Raw genomic sequence first — 21,588 nt, 5'->3', positions numbered from 1 at the left:
CTGAGGACCCAAGCCAAATATATTCAGTCTGCTGAGGGGGAATAGGCATTGTCGTGTCCTGTTCACGACTGTCTTGGTGTGTTTGGGCCATGATAGTTTGTTGGTGATGTGGATCTTGAAGCTCTCAACCTGCTCCAATAAACCCCTGTCTGACATTACAGGGAAGACAGCCTTCCTCTCTCTACATACAGGGTCTGACAGTACAGGGAAGACAGCCTTCCTCTCTCTACATACAGGGTCTGACAGTACAGGGAAGACAGCCTTCCTCTCTCTACATACAGAGTCTGACAGTTCAGGGAAGACAGCCTTCCTCTCTCTACATACAGGGCCTGACAGTACAGGGAAGATAGTCTTCCTCTCTCCACATACAGGGTCTGACAGTACAGGGAAGACAGCCTTCCTCTCTCCACATACAGGGTCTGACAGTACAGGGAAGACAGCCTTCCTCCATCCACATACAGGGTCTGACAGTACAGGGAAGACAGCCTTCCTCTCTCCACATACAGGGTCTGACAGTACAGGGAAGACAGCCTTCCTCTCTCCACATACAGGGTCTGACAGTTCAGGGAACATAGCCTTCCTCTCTCTACATACAGGGTCTGACAGTACAGGGAAGACAGAGACATGAGAATCTCATATCACCCCTGTAGTGGCTGTACTCCAACACTAGATGGTAGTTCTTCCACTATGAAACCCATTGTCTCATGTATTCTCACACGTTCTCTGTAATATCTCTCAATTGCGTCGTACTGGACAGTATGTGAAAATCAATATCACTACCCCAGTGTCCAATAGAGTTATTAAGTGGTGATGAACAGAACACAAAGCAACATATATCATGTTATTGTTCTGTATACTGACAACCTGTGTATGATGGTGTATATAGAGTCTGATTCTGTTTCAGCTCTTCACCTGGGACTATGAAGATTGGCAGACGGCAGGGAGAGGTGAGAGGTGAGAGGTGAGAGTAGTGGTGATTGAAGGGAGATATCTTGCAGCCCGCTGGCTCCACCCCAAAGCCTTATATGGACTTCCTGCCCCAAAAAGGCAAGCCTGTGGACCATTAAACCAGGGAGTGCTTGGGGATAAAAAAGGAAGCGGGCTGCACAAACAGAGGGAGGACTGAGAGGAAAACATGTGGTATGGAGAGTGTGAGAAGACAGAATTATCTGTGTGATTACCCATTGTGACCTGGACTGTCTGATTACCCTCCCCCTGTGTACTGAACAAGTTTGGCTGAGGACCTGAGGTTTAGGATTACCCCTGGAGGATGGAATGGACAACAAGAACTGATTGTTGAATTCCCCCCTTTCCCACAGTGTGCAAATCTCCCTAATAAATTCCCCATTTGTATTCTAGTTGTGCTTCCTGTGCGAGTTTGGTTATTGAACTTGGTGATGTGGAAACCCTACCCCCTTGAACCTGCTACAGAAGGTTAACAAGGAACTGATCAACTAAACAGCCCACACTGGAACATCAACATATTATTAATTCATGTACGTAAATAAGACCACAAAGGTTTTTGCAGATATGTCATGGCTTCCTCTTTAGTCCACAGTAGAATGTACTGGTGTATCTCCAGATATGGCATGGAAGGTTCTGTGTTCATTATGTTAATGCGTCTGATTTTAATAAATGTTAATCAGTCTAGCTATAACAGTGTAGCTTCTGTCCCTCTCCTCGCCCCTACCTGGGTTCGAACCAGGAACCCTCTGCACACATCGACAACAGCCAACCTCGAAGCATCGTTACCCATCGCTCCACAAAAGCCACGGCCCTTGCAGAGCAAGGGGAACAACTACTTCAAGGTCTCAGAGTGAGTGACGTCACCGATTGAAATGCTATTAGTGCGCAGCCTGCTAACTAGCTAGCCATTTCACATTGGTTACACTAGCTCTTTGTTCATGAATGTATTACTTGCTAGTATTTAACTATCGTATGTCTGTTGAGTTTTACGACTAGAAGTGTTTAATAATGTTCCATTCTCCATTCAGTTTAGTAATTCTCATTTGGATACGCACACTGTAGATATCAACTCTTATCTCATTGGTCCACTCAAACTAGCATTAGACCAATCAGCTGTGACCTCTTAGAAATGGCATTATATGTTTATTATCTACCCTGTCTTCCCACCTCCTTGATTTCATGACAAACCTGTCTACCACAGTATATTACTGTATGAATATGCTCTAAACACGTCTAATTGACCAGAAATACAACAATACATCTCTGTCTATTAGCAAATATGTATACAGTGAGGGAAAAAAGTATTTGATCCCCTGCTGATTTTGTACGTTTGCCCACTGACAAAGAAATTATCAGTCTATAATTTTAATGGTAGGTTTATTTGAACAGTGAGAGACAGAATAACAACAAAAAAATCCAGAAAAACGCATGTCAAAAATGTTATAAATTGATTTGCATTTTAATGAGGGAAATAAGTATTTGACCCCCCTGCAAAACATGACTTAGTACTTGGTGGCAAAACCCTTATTGGCAATCACAGAGGTCAGACGTTTCTTGTAGTTGGCCACCAGGTTTGCACACATCTCAGGAGGGATTTTGTCCCACTCCTCTTTGCAGATCTTCTCCAAGTCATTAAGGTTTCGAGGCTGACGTTTGGCAACTAGAACCTTCACCTCCCTCCACAGATTTTCCATGGGATTAAGGTCTGGAGACTGGCTAGGCCACTCCAGGACCTTAATGTGCTTATTCTTGAGCAACTCCTTTGTTGCCTTGGCCATGTGTTTTGGGTCATTGTCATGCTGGAATACCCATCTATGACCCATTTTCAATGCCCTGGCTGAGGGAAGGAGGTTCTCACCCAAGATTTGACGGTACATGACCCCGTCCATCGTCCCTTTGATGCGGTGAAGTTGTCCTGTCCCCTTAGCAGAAAAACACCCCCAAAGCATAATGTTTCCACCTCCATGTTTGACGGTGGGGATGGTGTTCTTGGGGTCATAGGCAGCATAAGTATTTGACCCCCTCTTAATCAGAAAGATTTCTGGCTCCCAGGTGTCTTTTATACAGGTAACGAGCTGAGATTAGGAGCACACTAATCTCAGCTTGTTACCTGTATAAAAGACACCTGTCCACAGAAGCAATCAATCAATCAGATTCCAAACTCTCCACCATGGCCAAGACCAAAGAGCTCTCCAAAGATGTCAGGGACAAGATTGTAGACCTACACAAGGCTGGAATGGGCTACAAGACCATCGCCAAGCAGCTTGGTGAGAAGGTGACAACAGTTGATGCGATTATTCGCAAATGGAAGAAACACAAAAGAACTGTCAATCTCCCTCGGCCTGGGGCTCCATGCAAGATCTCACCTCGTGGAGTTGCAATGATCATGAGAACGGTGAGCAATCAGCCCAGAACTGCACGGGAGGATCTTGTCAATGACCTCAAGGCAGCTGGGACCATAGTCACCAAGAAAACAATTGGTAACACACTACGCTGTGAAGGACTGAAATCCTGCAGCGCCCGCAAGGTCCTCCTACTCAAGAAAGCACATATACATGCCCGTCTGAAGTTTGCCAATGAACATCTGAATGATTCAGAGGACAACTGGGTGAAAGTGTTGTGGAAAAGCTCTCGCCAGTTTTGTACAGTGCGACTCAGACCAGAGCATACCGGAACTATTTTCTCTCCATATCCCCGGATTTCTACCGCAGGCTCTGGACATTTACACCTGGATCTTGCAGCTAGGTAGCTGCTATCCGAGTGACTATTGGCTAACGTCGGTCCCGGAGCTAACATCAATTATTCCGAAGCTAGCCTGCTGAAGAGTCCATCAGCCACTCCTGGGCTACAATCACCTATCCGGACCCGTTTTACTGCCGATGCAGAGCCCCATCAAGCTTTCATGACTGGACTACCGACGTTATCTGCCCGAGGGAGATATCCAACTGGCCCCTCCTTCGCGACGTAACCTGAAAGCCCATCTGCGGCCTGCTAATCGTTAGCTGTCTTATCGGCTGCCATCTGCCATAGCCTTCCCTGTGGCTCAGTTGGTAGAGCATGGTGTGTGCAACACCAGGGTTGTGGGTTCGATTCCCACGGTGGGCCAGTCCCCAAAAATATGCATGAAATGAAATCTATGCATGCACTACTGTAATTCGCTCTGGATAAGAGCGTCTGCTAATTAACTAAAATGTAAAATCTGAATAGCTCTATTCGGACAATTTTCTTGGGCCACTATAACTATAACTACTTTGCCAATTGGACTGGTCCCCCCTACAACACGGAACCCCACTAATCTACAGACGGAAACGCACGAGGTGGCTAAAAACAGACCTCCCTCCATCTTCTGCCAGTTTGCTACCTATGGCTCGGCTAGCTGTCTGAATCTCACTGTCCTTTATGGTCACTCAGCTAAGCATGCCTCTCCTTAATAATGTCAATATTCCTTGTCCATTGCTGTTCTGGTTAGGGTTTATTGGCTTATTTCACTGTAGAGCCTCTAGCCCTGCTCATTATACCTTATCCAAACTTTCAGTTCCACCACCCACACATGCTATGACATCTTCTGGTTTCAATGTTTCCAGAGACAATATCTCTCTCATCATCACTCAATGCCTAGGTTTACCTCCACTGTATTCACATCCTACCATACCTTTGTCTGTATATTATACCTTGAAGCTATTTTATCGCCCCCAGAAACCTGCTCCTTTTACTCTCTATTCCGGACGTCATAGACGACCAATTCTCATAGCTTTTAGCCGTACCCTTCACCTACACCTCCTCTGTTCCTCTGGTGATGTAGAGGTGAATCCAGGCCCTGCAGTGCCTAGCTCCACTCCTATTCCCCAGGCGCTCTCTTTTGATTACTTCTGTAACCGTAATAGCCTTGGTTTCATGCATGTTAACCTGTTAGGGCTAGGGGGCAGTATTTACACGGCCGGATAAAAAACGTACCCGATTTAATCTGGTTATTACTCCTGCCCAGAAACTAGAATATGTATATAATTATTGGCTTTGGATAGAAAACACCCTAAAGTTTCTAAAACTGTTTGAATGGTGTCTGTGAGTATAACAGAACTCATATGGCAGGCAAAAACCTGAGAAGATTCTGTACAGGAAGTGCCCTCTCTGACCATTCCTTGGGCTTCTTGACTCTTTTTATTGAAAGCTCAGGATCTTTGCTGTAACGTGACACTTCCTACGGCTCCCATAGGCTCTCAGAACCCGGGAAAAAGCTGAATGATGTCGAGGCAGCCCCTGGCTGAAAACATTAGCGCCTTTGGTAAGTGGTCTATCAGAGGACAATGAGACTGAGGCGCGTGCACGAGGCGACCCCATGTTTTTATTTTCGCTCTCTTTGTACTAAAAGACAGATTCCCGGTCGGAATATTATCGCTTTTTTACGAGAAAAATGGCATAAAAATTGATTTTAAACAGCGGTTGACATGCTTCGAAGTACGGTAATGGAATATTTAGAATTTTTTTGTCACGAAACGCGTCGGGCGCATCACCCTTCTTTACACTTCGGATAGTGTCTTGAACACACGAACAAAACAGAGGATATTTGAACATAACTATGGATTATTTTGAACCAAACCAACATTTGTTATTGAAGTAGAAGTCCTGGGAGTGCATTCTGATGAAGAACAGCAAAGGTAATAACATTTTTCTTATAGTAAATCTGACTTTGGTGAGTGCCAAACTTGGTGGGTGTCTAAATAGCTAGCCCTGTGATGCCGGGCTATCTACTTAGAATATTGCAAAATGTGCTTTCACCGAAAAGCTATTTCAAAATCGGACATAGCGAGTGCATAGAGGAGTTCTGTATCTATAATTCTTAAAATAATTGTTATGTTTTTTTGTGAACTTTTATCATGAGTAATTTAGTAAATTCACCGGAGGTTTGCGGGGGGTATGCTAGTTCTGAATGTCACATGCTAATGTAAAAAGCTGGTTTTTGATATAAATATGAACTTGATTGAACAAAACATGCATGTATTGTATAACATAATGTCCTAGGCGTGTCATCTGATGAAGATCATCAAAGGTTAGTGCTGCATTTAGCTGTGGTTTGGGTTTATGTGACATTATATGCTAGCTTTAAAAATGGGTGTCTGATTATTTCTGGCTGGGTACTCTGCTGACATAATCTGACATTTTGTTATGCAAATGGCGATAGGATTTTTCGCTAGAGCCCGACCAGGGGTTAAAATGGTGTAAAATAGTCATATGTTTGAGAAATTGAAGTAATAGCATTTCTAAGGTATTTGAATAACGCGCCACAGGATTCCACTGGCTGTTACGTAGGTGGGACGATTTCGTCCCACCTTCCCTAGAGAGGTTAACATTAGAAGCCTCCTCCCTAAGTTTGTTTTATTCACTGCTTTAGCACACTCTGCCAACCCAGATGTCCTAGCCGTGTCTGAATCCTGGCTTAGGAAGTCCACCAAAAACTCTGAAATCTTCATCCCTAACTACAACATTTTCAGACAAGAAGCATGGCCAAAGGGGGCGGTGTTGCAATCTACTGCAGAGATAGCCTGCAGAGTTCTGTCCTACTTTCCAGATCTGTACCCAAACAATTTGAACTTCTACTTTTAAAAATCCATCTCTCTAAAAACAAGTCTCTCACCGTTGCCGCCTGCTATAGACAACCCTCTGCCCCCAGCTGTGCTCTGGACACCATATGTGAACTGATTTTCCCCCATCTATCTTCAGAGCTCATGCTGCTAGTTGACCTAAACTGGGACATGCTTAAGACCCCAGCCATCCTACAATCTAAGCTTGATGCCCTCAATCTCCCACAAATTATCAATGAACCTACCAGGTACCACCCCAAAGCCGTAAACACGGGCACCCTCATAGATATCATCCTAACCAACTTGCCTTCTAAATACACCTCTGCTGTTTTCAACCAAGATCTCAGCGATCACTGCCTCATTGCCTGCATCCGTAATGGGTCAGCGGTCAAACGACCTCCACTCATCACTGTCAAACACTCCCTGAAACATTTCAGTGAGCAAGCCTTTCTAATCGACCTGGCCCGGGTATCCTGAAAGGATATTGACCTCATCCCGTCAGTAGAGGATGCCTAGTTATTTTTTTTAAAATGCTTTCCTCACCATCTTAAATAAGCATGCCCCATTCAAGAAATGTAGAACCAGGAACAGATATAGCCCTTGGTTCTCTCTAGACCTGACTGCCCTTAACCAACACAAAAACATCCTGTGGCGTTCTGCATTAGCATCGAACAGCCCCCGTGATATGCAACTTTTCAGGGAAGTTAGAAACCAATATACACAGGCAGTTAGAAAAGCCAAGGCTAGCTTTCTCAAGCAGAAATTTGCTTCCTGCAACACAAACTCAAAAAAGTTCTGGGACACTGTAAAGTCCATGCAGAATAAGAACACCTCCTCCCAGCTGCCCACTGCACTGAGGATAGGAAACTCTGTCACCACTGATAAATCCACTATAATTGAGACTTTCAATAAGCATTTTTCTACGGCTGGCCGTGCTTTCCACCTGGCTACCCCTACCGTGGTCAACAGCACTACATCCCCCACAGCTACTTGCCCAAGCCTTCCCCATTTCTCCTTCTCCCAAATCCAGTCAGCTGATGTTCTGAAAGAGCTGCAAAATCTGGACCCCTACAAATCAGCTGGGCTAGACAATCTGGACCCTTTCTTTCTAAAATTATCTGCCGAAATTGTTGCAACCCCTATTACTAGCCTGTTCAACCTCTCTTTCGTGTCATCTGAAATTCCCAAAGATTGGAAAGCAGCTGCTGTCATCCCACTCTTCAAAGGAGGGGACACTCTTGACCCAAACTGCGACAGACCAATATCTATCCTACCCTGCCTTTCTAAAGTCTTCGAAAGCCAAGTCAACAAACAGATTACCGACCATTTCGAATCCCACTGCACCTTCTCCGCTATGCAGTCTGGTTTCAGAGCTGGTCATGGGTGCACCTCAGCCAAGCTCAAGGTCCTAAACTATATCTTAACCGCAATCGATAAGAAACAATACTGTGCTGCCGTAGTCATTGACCTGGCCAAGGCTTTCGACTCTGTCAATCACCACATCCTCATCGGCAGACTCAATAGCCTTGGTTCCTCAAATGATTGCCTCGCCTGGTTCACCAACTACTTCTCTGATAGAGTTCAATGTGTCAAATTGGATGGCCTGTTGTCCGGGCCTCTGGTAGTCTCTATGGGGGTGCCACAGGGTTCAATTCTTGGGCCAACTCTTTTCTCTGTATACATCAATGATGTCGCTCTTGCTGCTGATAAGTCTCTGATCCACCTCTACGCAGATGACACCATTCTGTATACTTCTGGCCCTTCTTTGGACACTGTGTTAACAACCCTCCAGACGAGCTTCAATGCCATACAACTCTCCTTCCGTGGCCTCCAACTGCTCCTAAATACAAGTAAAACTAAATGCATGCTCTTCAACCGATCGCTACCTGCACCTGCCCGCCCGTCCAGCATCACTACTCTGGACGGTTCTGACTTAGAATATGTGGACAACTACAAATACCTAGTTGTCTGGTTAGATTGTAAACTCTCCTTCCAGACTCACATCAAACATCTCCAATCCAAAGTTAAATCTAGAATTGGCTTCCTATTTCGCAACAAAGCCTCCTTCTCTCATGCTGCCAAACATACCCTCGTAAAACTGACCATCCTACCGATCCTCGACTTCGGCGATGTCATTTACAAAATAGCCTCCAATACCCTACTCAATAAACTGGATGCAGTCTATCACAGTGCCATCCATTTTGTCACCGAAGCCCCATATACTACCCACCACTGCGACCTGTACACTCTCGTTGGCTGGCCCTCGCTTCATACTCGTTGCCAAAAATGACGTAAATGTAAATGTAAACCCACTGGCTCCAGGTCACCTACAAGACCCTGCTAGGTAAAGTCCCCCTGTATCTCCGCTCACTGGTCACCATAGCAGCACCCACCTGTAGCACGCGCTCCAGCAGGTATATCTCTCTGGTCACCCCCAAAGCCAATTCCTCCTTTGGCCATCTCTCCTTCCAGTTATCTGCTGCCAATGACTGGAACGAACTACAAAAATCTCTGAAACTGGAAACACTTATCTCCCTCACTAGCTTTAAGCACCAGCTGTCAGAGCAGCTCACAGATCACTGAACCTGTACATAGCCAATCTATAATTTAGCCCAAACAACTACCTCTCCCATTCTGTATTTATTTATTTATTTTTGCTCCTTTGCACCCCATTATTTCTATTTCTACTTTGCACTTTCTTCCACTACAAATCTACCATTCCAGTGTTTTACTTGCTATATTGTATTTACTTTGCCACCATGGCCTTTTTTGCCTTTACCTCCCTTATCTCACCTCATTTGCTCACATTGTGTATAGACTTATTTTTCTACTGTATTATTGACTGTATGTTTGTTTTACTCCATGTGTAACTCTGTGTTGTTGTATGTGTTAAACTGCTTTGCTTTATCTTGGCCAAGTCGCAATTGTAAATGAGAACTTGTTCTCAACTTGCCTACCTGGTTAAATAAAGGTGAAATAAATAAAATAAAATAAAAAGATGAGACCAAAATGGAGCTCTTTGGCATCAACTCAACTCGCCATGTTTGGAGGAGGAGGAGGAATGCTGCCTATGACCCCAAGAACACCATCCCCACCGTCAAACATGGAGGTGGAAACATTATGCTTTGGGGGTGTTTTTCTGCTAAGGGGACAGGACAACTTCACCGCATCAAAGGGACGATGGACGGGGTCATGTACCGTCAAATCTTGGGTGAGAACCTCCTTCCCTCAGCCAGGGCATTGAAAATGGGTCATAGATGGGTATTCCAGCATGACAATGACCCAAAACACATGGCCAAGGCAACAAAGGAGTTGCTCAAGAATAAGCACATTAAGGTCCTGGAGTGGCCTAGCCAGTCTCCAGACCTTAATCCCATGGAAAATCTGTGGAGGGAGGTGAAGGTTCTAGTTGCCAAACGTCAGCCTCGAAACCTTAATGACTTGGAGAAGATCTGCAAAGAGGAGTGGGACAAAATCCCTCCTGAGATGTGTGCAAACCTGGTGGCCAACTACAAGAAACGTCTGACCTCTGTGATTGCCAATAAGGGTTTTGCCACCAAGTACTAAGTCATGTTTTGCAGGGGGGTCAAATACTTATTTCCCTCATTAAAATGCAAATCAATTTATAACATTTTTGACATGCGTTTTTCTGGATTTTTTTGTTGTTATTCTGTCTCTCACTGTTCAAATAAACCTACCATTAAAATTATAGACTGATAATTTCTTTGTCAGTGGGCAAACGTACAAAATCAGCAGGGGATCAAATACTTTTTTCCCTCACTGTATATGCCATGTATTGATGAACATGTATTGTAATGTGTTCATTAGGCCTATTATTGAACTATAAGTCAAACCTGCATTTCTGTCTGCACTGTAAAGACACTATTCTAGATCAGCATGCTTAACTTGATTATTTTTGCAATTCTCTCATTGAATCATTTATGTGAAAAGCGCACAGATCTTAAGTCAGAATACTTGAAGGATCCATGTCACAATGCCTGTGGGGAAAATAATCTTCCCCAATAGAAATGCCACATTTGTTCAGCTATACTGTTACAGCTGCTGATGCACAAACTGTACTTGACAGTTGAGGACGACCGATTAATCGGCATGGCCGATTAATTAGGGCTGATTTCAAGTTTTCATAACAATCGGTAATCGTCCTTTTTGGACGCCATTTATGGCCGATTACATTGCAATCCACCAGGAAACTGCCTGGCAGGCTGACCACCTGTTATGCGAGTGCAGCGTCAAAATGACCTTGTGGCTGCAAGGACCAAAGGTAAGTTGCTAGCTAGCATTAAACTTATCTTATAAACGCTTGTCCTGCGTTGCATATAATCAATGCGGTGCCTGTTAATTTATGATCGAATCACAGCCTACTTCAACTTCGCCAAACGGGTGATGATTTAACAAAAGCGCATTTGCGAAAAAAGCACAATCGTTTCACAAATGTACCTAACCATAAACATCAATACACAGAAGGATACATTTTTAAACCTGCATATTTAGTTAAAAGAAATTCATGTTAGCGGGCAATATTAACTAAGGAAATTGTGTCACTTCTCTTGCGTTCAGTATAAGCAGAATCAGAGTATATGCAACAGTTTGGGCCGCCTGGCTCATTGCGAACTGTGTGAAGACCTTAATTAATTTGCCATAATTTTACATAATTATGTCATAACATTGAAGTGTGTGCAATGTAACAGCAATATTTAGACTTAGGGTTGCCACCCGTTCGATAAAATACGGAACGGTTCCGTATTTCACTGAAAGAATAAACGTTTTGTTTTTCGAAATGATAGTTTCCGGAGTATTTGACCATATTAATGACCAAAGGCTCATATTTCTGTGTTTATTATATTATAATTAAGTCTATGATTTGATATTTGATAGAACAGTCTGACTGAGTGGTGGTAGGCAGCAGCAGGCTCGTAAGCATTCATTCAAACAACCATTTACTGTGTTTTGCCGGCAGCTCTTAGCAATGCTTGAAGCACAGCACTGTTTATGACGTCAAGCCTATCAACTCCCGAGATTAGGCTGGTAATACTAAAGTGCCTATAAGAACATCCAATAGTCAAAGGTATATGAAATACAAATGGTATAGAAAGAAATAGTCGACGCGTCATAATTCCTATAATAACCACAACCTAAAACCTCTTAACTGGGAATATTGAAGAACTGGGAATATTGAACCACCAGCTTCCATATGTTCCTTAATGTTCTGAGCAAGGAACTTAAACGTTAGCTTTTATACATGGCACATATTGCATTATTGTGTTATTGCATTATTTAAAACAAATTGAACATGTTTCATTATTTATTTGAGACTAAATATATTTTATTTATGCATTATATTAACTTAAAATTAAAGTGTTCTTTTAGTATTGTTGTAATTGTCATCATTACAAATATATAAAATCGGCAAATTTATCGGTATCGGCTTTTTTGATCCTCCAATAATCGGTACCGTCTAATCGGTCGACATCTACTTGACAGTGACAACATGTCCTGTCCTAATTCTATTAGTCTTTATTAGAGTGTACTGCAGCATCTCTCTTCATTCTCTGCACCTAATATCATAAAATATTCAAAACAGCCGATAACACCTTCACCTGTTAGTGAGGAGGACGCAGGTTGACTTTTATTGTCATGAATCTTGTCCTGGAGGCAGAACTGAACGATTTCTGCTAGATGTGCCAGCTGCAAAGTCAAAATTGGCTAAATTGTAAGATTTCATGGCTTTATGCCAGCTAGTGACCCCTCTGCAGAGCTGTCTCCAGGGCAAGATTCATGACAATAAATGCCCACCTGCGAGGAGGACAGGAAGGAGTTGGAGAGAGACTGAGGGTTTATGGTTAAACAGGAGGTATTGTAGGGCAGTATTTCCAAAAATGGTGGATGAGGAGTGGGGTCATGGTTAATGCCTTGTAAATCACCCTGGCCAAGGCCAAATTTATGGTAGAAAAGACAAGTTGCAGACAAAAGTGACGACAAAGCAGACAAAAAGACAGGCGGGTCACCTACGTTGTCGTGCATCACTCGATTTTAGAAAAAGAACAACTGAGTGTCCGCGACCCACCCGGACGACCCATGTTTCTACCAAAACATTTGACTAAAATATGTGTGTTTATTTGATGGGTTAGTAGGAAAGATGTAAAGGTGTGCTGTTGGAAATGTCTGGGATTATAGCACTACAACCATTTATCAAGTGTGGATTTTGGGGAACCCACCACCTTCCTCTGCCCACATACACGCTGTGTGGATATCAACTCTCATCTCATTGGTCATGTCTCACGGGTTTTTACAACAATCAGCTGTGACCTCTGGGGAGGAGCTCTATGTTTTTGACCTTGGAGTGATGTAGGACAGCCCCGCCCCCTAAGGGGCTCTTCTTTTCAACTGTATGCAAGAATGTCCTCTGTGTTGTCTTAGGAATACAACATTCACCAGCCCCCATTGTCTCACTTCTGAGAAGCAGAGGGTTCTGTTATGATTGCATCCTATAGGTATGAAATCTGATTGGAGGTTAACTTTACAGTAATGCTATTGGTCAACAACTCAGATTTTGAATCCAAACAACTCAGATGCTTCTAAAAGAGTCTTAGATTCATTACTCTTTCTCTCCTGACTTGCTGTGGTGAGATTCTCTCTCTCTCTCTCTCTCTCTCTCTCTCTCTCTCTCTCTCTCTCTCTCTCTCTCTCTCTCTCTCTCTCTCTCTCTCTCTCTCTCTCTATGCACTCTAAAAGTTAGGGGTTCAACAAGGGTTCTTCTAAGATCCTCAAAGTTCTTTGAAGAACCTTAGGGTTCTGGGCACGGAAATTTGCCTCCAAAAGTTTCCCGTAGGAGAGGGGGTGAGGTTCATCGAGGAACCTCCTTAGTTGGTGGGGGTTCTTGCAGGAATTTAACTTTTGATTTTCAATTTGAAAGGACAGCAGGAGCAGGCCCTTAACTGAACAATGTAAAGATCTCCTTTATTTAAAAAGGTTTGTCCCTTATATGATCTAAATTGTTATTGTTCTATGATGATACCATCTATATTTTCATATTTGTGCAAATCTTACTGAAACACAAAATGGGCACAATTCAATAGATATCAATCATTATAGAGGTAAGAATATGTAGGCTATAAGAATATGCTGAAATCTATCTGTATTGGATACAGATGACTGAATTACTCACTTTTGTGTTTGTCAGCAGGTATACAGAAGAGGAGTTATACAAAGGTATGTCAATTGGTATGTTACGCAGATCACATGTACCATCCTCCTCCCTTACCTCTTCAATTAAAATGTAATTGGAGGCCTCTACTGTGAGGACAGATGCTGGGAGACGAGAAGCAAGTACAGGGAGTGAATATTTAATAAATAACCGATATGAAACAAAACAAAGACAGCGTATTGACAGGGGAAACAAAATGACATTAATGCTGACACGGGGATGAAACAGAGGAACAGACAGATTTAGGGGAGGCAATCAATAAGTGATGAGTCCAGGTGAGTCCATTGAAGCACTGATGCGCGTAACGATGGTGACAGGTGTGTGTAATGGTGGGCCACCTGGAGACCTCGAGCGCCAGAGAGGGGGAGCGGGAGCAGGCGTGACATCTACATTATGGACAAGGTATGTGTATGAAACCATTATCAAAACAATTTTCTTCATTCACATTTACCACAAAAACCAAGGTATGAATACTGTCATGTGCATGTTTTGTTAAACATCTTTATAAATACTAATTTTGGGATTCACAGACTTCACCCTCCCTACACCTCTGATGAATATAACAGGAAACTGGTTCGATCACCATGAACTGCAAAATCATTCTGGCTATGGATACGGAGAACATCAACACATTAATATCAACACCTCAGAGAATATACTCATCGGACTTAGGGCTCTTCTGGGAGTTTAAGTAAAATTTAGATTTTTTTAATTCTGCTTTGCCACAAATCATAATAAACACTGACAACTAAAATATTGTGTTACTGTTGTTATTGTTGTGATAATAACAATAATAATAGGAGAGGAGGGTAGTTTAAAAAATAACCCCAAAAGGTTCTCCAAAAGGTTATTTGAGGATCCATTAAAAAAGTGGTTCTTTGAAGAACACTTTTAAAGGGTTCTTTGAAGAACTTATAGGGGTTCCCCCACAGTTTCAATTTCAAGAACCCGTAAAGAATACTCCAGGAAGCTTTTATTTTTAGAGTATATTCCCAACCAGGGGCATATTCATTACAGAAACCATCTCTCGTTTGTAACCAAATAGAGTAAAACAAGAGTTTTTATTGGACAAATTCAGGTAGGTCCCTCCCCGCTTCTTTATGTTTGCTTCCATTTAAGAAATGTTTTGCAACAGAATTGGCGTAATGAGTATGCCCCAGTTCTTTTGGTTTCTGAATTTTACATTCAGAAAACAAGAGCAAGTTGTAGTAGCAAACACAATGCTTGAAATAATTGTACAACAAGCTGGGACTACAAGAGCTAAAAAGGAATAACAGGCAACCGAGGATTCACACATTGCTCAAGAAAGGAGAACAACCCATTCGGTACCAACTCCTTCAACACCCGATTTAACCCTTGTGTGGTGTTCATGTTTTTGTTATTCATCCAATGTTCGCGGGTCTGATGGACCCACAACATTATTGGGTTTTTAAAACAATTCAGCCATAACAATTTACGTCAAAATACTTAATACTTAGATGTTGACTTAAATCAATTACAAGCAATAAAGACAGCAAACAGTTGAAGTCGGAAGTTTACATACACCTAGGTTGGAATCATTAAAACTCGTTTTTCAACCACTCCTCCAATTTCTTGTTAACAAACTATAGTTTTGGCATGTCGGTAAGGACATCTACTTTGTGCATGACACAAGTAATTTTTCCAACAATGGTTTACAGACAGATTATTTCACTTTTAACTCACTGTATCACAATTCCAGTGGGTCAGAGGTTAACATACACTAAGTTGACTGTGCCTTTAAACAGCTTGGACAATTCCAGAAAATTATGTCATGGCTTTAGAAGCTTCTGATAAGCTAATTGGCATTATTTTAGTCAATTGGAGGTGTACCTGTGGATGTACTTCAAGGCCTACCTTCAAACTCAGTGCCTCTTTGCTTGACATCATGGGAAAATCAAAAGAAATCAGCCAAGACCTCAGAAAATAAATTGAACTGTCTGGTTCATCCTTAGGAGCAATTTCCAAACACCTGAAGGTACCGCGTTCATCTGTACAAACAATAGTACGCAAGTATAAACACCATGGGACCACACAGCTGTCATACCGCTCAGAAAGGAGATGCGTTCTGTCTCCTAGAGATGAACGTACTTTGGTGTGAAAAGTGCAAATCAATCCCAGAACAATAGCAAAGACCCTTGTGAAGATGCTGGAGGAAACAGGTACAAAATTATCTATATCCACAGTAATATCGACATAACCTGAAAGGCCGCTAAGCAAGGAAGAAGCCACTGCTCCAAAACCGCCATAAAAAAAGCCAGACTACGGTTTGCAACTGCACATGGAGACAAAGATCGTACTTTTTGGAGAAATGTCCTCTGGTCTGATGAAACAAAAATAGAACTGTTTGGCCATAATGACCATCGTTATGTTAGGAGGATAAAGGGGGAGGCCTGCAAGTCAAAGAACACCATCCCAACCGTGAAGCACAGGGGTGGCAGCATCATGTTGTGGGGTGCTTTGCTGCAGGGCAGACTGGTGCACTTCACAAAATAGATGTCATCATGAGGAAGTAAAATTATGTGGATATATTGAAGCAACATCTCAAGACATCAGTCAAGAAGTTAAAGCTTGGTCGCAAATGGGTCTTCCAAATGGACAATGACCCCAAGCATACGTCCAAAGTTGTGGCAAAATGGCTTTAGGACAACAAAGTCAAGGTATTGGAGTGGCCATCACAAAGCCCTGACCTCAATCCTATAGAAAATGTGTGGGCAGAACTGAAAAAGTGTGCGCGAGCAAGGAGGCCTGTCAGGTGGAATAGGCCAGAATTCATTGTGGGAAGCTTGTGGACGGCTACCCGAAACGTTTGACCCAAGTAAAACAATTTAAAGGCAATGCTACCAAATACTAATTGAGTGTGTGTAAACTTCTGACCCACTGGGAATGTGATGAAAGAAATAAAAGCTGAAATAAATCATTCTCTCTACTATTTTTCTGACATTTCACATTCTTACAATAAAGTGGTGATCCTAAAACAGACTTTAAATGTATTTGGGTAAGGTGTATGTAAACTTCCGACTTCAACTGTAGGTAGTTTGCTATTTACAGATGGGCTGTGTACAGCTGCAGCGATTGGTAAGCTGCTCTGACAGCTGACGCTTAAAGTTAGTGAGGGAGATATAATTCTCCAACTTCAACTCTGGTCATTGGCAGCAGAGAACTGGAAGGTAAGGTGGCCAAAGGAGGTGTTGACTTTGGGGATGACCAGTGAAATATACCTGCTGGAGCGCATGCTACGGGTGGGTATTGCTATGGTGACCAGTGAGCTGAGATAAGGCGGAGCTATACCTAGCAAAGACTTATAGATGACGTGGAGCCAGTGGGTTTGGCGATGAGTATGTAGTAAGGACTGGCCAACGAGAGCATACAGGTCGCAGTGGTGGGTAGTATATGGGGCTTTGGTGACAAAACAGATGGCACTGTGATAGACTGCATCCAATTTGTTGAGTAGAGTGTTGGAGGCTATTTTGTAAATGACATCGCCGAAGTCGAGGATCGGTAGGATAGTCAGTTTTTCGAGGGTATGTTTCAAATCAAATCAAATCAAATCAAATTTATTTTTATATAGCCCTTCGTACATCAGCTGATATCTCAAAGTGCTGTACAGAAACCCAGCCTAAAACCCCAAACAGCAAGCAAAGCATGTGAAAGAAGCACGGTGGCTAGGAAAAACTCCCTAGGAAAAACTCCCTAGAAAGGCCAAAAACCTAGGAAGAAACCTAGAGAGGAAGCAGGCTATGAGGGGTGGCCCAGTCCTCTTCTGGCTGTGCAGGGTGGATATTATAACAGAACATGGTCAAGATGTTAAAATGTTAAAATGTTCATAAATGACCAGCATGGTCAAATAATAATAATCATAGTAGTTGTCGAGGGTGCAACAAGCACGTCCGGTGAACAGGTCAGGGTTCCATAGCTGCAGGCAGAACAGTTGAAACTGGAGCAGCAGCACGGCCAGGTGGACTGGGGACAGCAAGGAGTCATCATACCAGGTAGTCCTGAGGCATGGTCCTAGGGCTCAGGTCCTCCGAGAGAAAGACAGAAAGAGAGAAAGAGAGAATTAGAGAGAGCATATTTAAATACACACAGGACACCGGATAAGACAAGAGAAATACTCCAGATGTAACAGACTGACCCTAGCCCCCCGACACATAAACTACTGCAGCATAAATACTGGAGGTATTCACTCATGCTGTTTGGCAGCATGAGTGAAGGAGGCTTTGTTGCGAAATAGGAAGTCGATTCTAGATTTAACTTTGGATTGGAGATGCTTAATGTGAGTCTGGAAGAAGAGTTTACAGTCTAGCCAGACACCTAGGTATTTGTAGTCATCCACATATTCTAAGTCAGAACCGTCCAGAGTAGCGATATTAGTCGGGCGGGCGAGTGCGGGTAGCGATTGGTTGAAGAGCATGCATTTCGTTTTACTAGCATTTAAGAGCAGTTGGAGGCCACGGAAGGAGAGTTGTATGGCGTTGAAGCTCGTTTGGAGGTTTGTTAACACAGTGCCCAAAGAAGGGCCAGATGTATACAGAATGGTGTCGTCTGCGTAGAGGTGGATCAAAGAATCACCCGCAGAAAAAGCGACATCATTGATATATACAGAGAAAAGAGTCGGCCCGAGAATTGAACCCTGTGGCTCCCCCATAGAGACTGCCAGAGGTCCAGACCACAGGCCCTCCGATTTGACACACTGAACTCTATCTGAGAAGTAGATAGTGAACCAGGCGAGGCAGTCATGAGAGAAACCAAGGCTGTTGAGTCTGCCAATAAGAATACGGTGATTGACAGAGTCGAAAGCCTTGGCCAGGTCGATGAAGACCGCTGCACGGTACTGTATTTTATCGATGGCGGTTATGATATCGTTTAGGACCTTGAGCATGGCTGAGGTGCACCCATGACCAGCTCGGAAACCAGATTGCATAGCGGAGAATGTACGGTGGGATTCGAAATGGTCGGTGATCTGTTTGTTCACTTGGCATTCGAAGACTTTAGAAAGGCAGGGCAGGATTGATATAGGTCTGTAACAGTTAGGGTCTAGAGTGTCTCTCCTTTTGAAGAGAGGGATGATCGCGGCCGCTTTCCAATCTTTAGGAATCTCAGACGATACGAAAGAGAGGTTGAACAGACTACTAATAGGGGTTGCAACAATGGCGGCGGATAATTTTAGGAAGAGAGGGTCCAGATGGTCTAGCCCAGCTGATTTGTAGGGATCCAGATTTTGCAGCTCGTTCAGAACATCAGGTGTCTGGATTTGGGAGAAGGAGAAACGGGGGGGTGCTTGGGCCAGTTGCTGCGGGGGGTGCAGAGCAGTTGGCCGGGGTTGGGGTAGCCTAGTGGAAAGCTTGGCCAGCTGTAAAGAAATGCTTATTGAATTAGAAGAATGTCAGCTGAGTTGTCAGTTGAGTTGACTCAATAAATCACAGCACAGACTAAAGGGTACACTTCCTGCTTTTACTTCCTGGCATGGGTACACTCAACATGGCTGCCAGTCCACTCTATGGTGAATTCCAATTGAAATTCTCTGTTTCCTCATTAAAGGAGAATACATTGTAATTGTGATTGGAATTTCAGTAATCTTCCTGAATTGAAATAACTGATCCCAACCCTGGAGACATTGTGTATCACCTGAATTTTATTTTTGTCAACCGTCCATAGCAAGATTCCAATCGATTAATCCAATTTTTGGCTTGAAGATTCTGCAATAGAACATCGACCCGGTTTTCAAGGAACAATGATTACAAGAGGGGGCGTGGCAGAAAAGGTCTTGGTCTCCTACATGATGAAACCGGTGCCAACCAGGGTGCACCAGCTGCTTGAGATCTTAACCTCTCAGATGTTCTCTCTCTCTTCCATCCTCTCTGTCTCTGTATGAAGTGAGTTCTAAACCTCTCAGATGTTCTCTCTCTTCCATCCTCTCTGTCTCTGTATGAAGTGAGGTCTAAACCTCTCAGATGTTCTCTCTCTCTTCCATCCTCTCTGTCTCTGTATGAAGTGAGTTCTAAACCTCTCAGATGTTCTCTCTCTCTTCCATCCTCTCTGTCTCTGTATGAAGTGAGGTCTAAACCTCTCAGATGTTCTCTCTCTCTTCCATCCTCTCTGTCTCTGTATGAAGTGAGTTCTAAACCTCTCAGATGTTCTCTCTCTCTTCCATCCTCTCTGTCTCTGTATGAAGTGAGTTCTAAACCTCTCAGATGTTCTCTCTCTCTTCCATCCTCTCTGTCTCTGTATGAAGTGAGGTCTAAACCTCTCAGATGTTCTCTCTCTCTTCCATCCTCTCTGTCTCTGTATGAAGTGAGGTCTAAACCTCTCAGATGTTCTCTCTCTTCCATCCTCTCTGTCTCTGTATGAAGTGAGGTCTTAAAAATAATAAAACATGAGCAAGAATTCTGTTTTCTGTCTGTTTCGTTGTCTGTTGACTGCATCCACATCCATGTTTTAGAGTGAGAGAAGCAGAATATATTAAGACTTTACTTTAGGGTAGAATCTACACATAGTCTATAAAGGGTTTGTCAATTAACTGTTAACTTTTTAGAAATAAGGGTGTTACAAAGTTTAAACCTGGTACTCATCTTTAATATAGACCTATTGTCTAGAGTAGACTCTATTGATGCACCGGTGCGTCAACCTAAGTAACATAATACAAACATAATACAAATCAAAATCTCTATTTAAACTAGACTAGATCTGTTTTTTTTGCGTGGGCTGCGTCTCAATCTACCGTATTTGCCTATGGTGGCCTTCCGCATCTGCGGTGGAAGGTGGTTGAGCTACAGCGGTGTTTGTCAGACCATGAGACATCCCGAAAATCTTTCTTCTCATGAAAACGTCTGTATAGTATATTCGGGAAGTATTCAGACCCCTTGACTTTTTCCACATTTTGTCACTTTGCAGCATTGTTCTAAAATGGATTAAATAAAATCATCCTCATCAATCTACTCACAATACCCCATAATGACAAAGCACATTTTAGGGAGCAAATGTATTAAAATTTGAACTTATTTCCATAAGTATTCACACCCTTTGCCATGAGACTTGAAATTGAGCTCAGGTGCATCCTGTTTCCATTGATCATCCTTGAGATGTTTCTACAACTTGATTGTAGTCCACCTGTGGTAAATTCAATTGATTGGACATGATTTGGAAAGGCACACACCTGTCTATATAAGGTCCCACTGTTGACAGTGCATGTCAGAGCAAAAAACAAGTCATGAGGTCAAAGGAATTGTCTGTAGAGCTCAGAGACAGGATTGCGTCGAGGCACAGATCTGGGGAAGGGTACCCAAGAACACAATGACCTCCGTCATTCTTAAATGGAAGAAGTTTGGATCCACCATGACTCTTCCTAGAGCTGGCCGCCCGGCCAAACTGAGCAATCGGTGGAGAAGGGTCTTGGTCGGGAAGGTGACCAAGAACCCAATGGTCACTCTGACAGAGCTCTAGAGTTCCTCTGTAGAGATGGGAGAACCTTCCCAGAAGGACAACCATCTCTGCAGCACTCCACCAATCAGGCCTTTATGGTAGAGTGTCTAGACGGAAGCCACTCCTCAGTAAAAGGCACATGACAGCCCACTTGGAGTTTGCCAAAAGGCACCTAAAGACTCTCAGACCATGAGAAACAAGATTCTCTGGTCTGATGAAACCAAGATTAAACTCTTTGGCCTGAATCCCAAATTGTACATCTGGAGGAAACCTGGCACCATCCCTACGGTGAAGTATGGTGGTGGCAGGATCATGCAATGTGAATGTTTTTCAGCGACAGGGACTGGGAGACTAGTCAGGATCGAGGCAAAATGAACG

At 43.2% G+C, this 21,588-nt stretch overlaps 1 protein-coding gene across 1 annotated transcript in view; it reads left to right on the top strand.

The window, feature by feature from the left end:
* The first annotated feature begins 920 nt into the window (after positions 1-920).
* LOC106569702 (skin secretory protein xP2-like) overlaps positions 921-21,588 on the top strand; it is a 38,652-nt gene continuing 17,984 nt past the window's right edge. Inside the window, exon 1 of the mRNA XM_045693674.1 lies at positions 921-961. Coding sequence (XP_045549630.1) covers positions 921-961 — 41 coding nt within the window. The remainder of the gene's footprint in view (positions 962-21,588) is intronic.

This window comes from Salmo salar, chromosome ssa14 (assembly GCF_905237065.1).
Source record: "Salmo salar chromosome ssa14, Ssal_v3.1, whole genome shotgun sequence".
Lineage (NCBI taxonomy): Eukaryota > Metazoa > Chordata > Actinopteri > Salmoniformes > Salmonidae > Salmo > Salmo salar.
The sequence above is the reverse complement of the archived record's forward strand: the minus strand, read 5'-3'. Positions and strand labels throughout refer to the sequence as shown.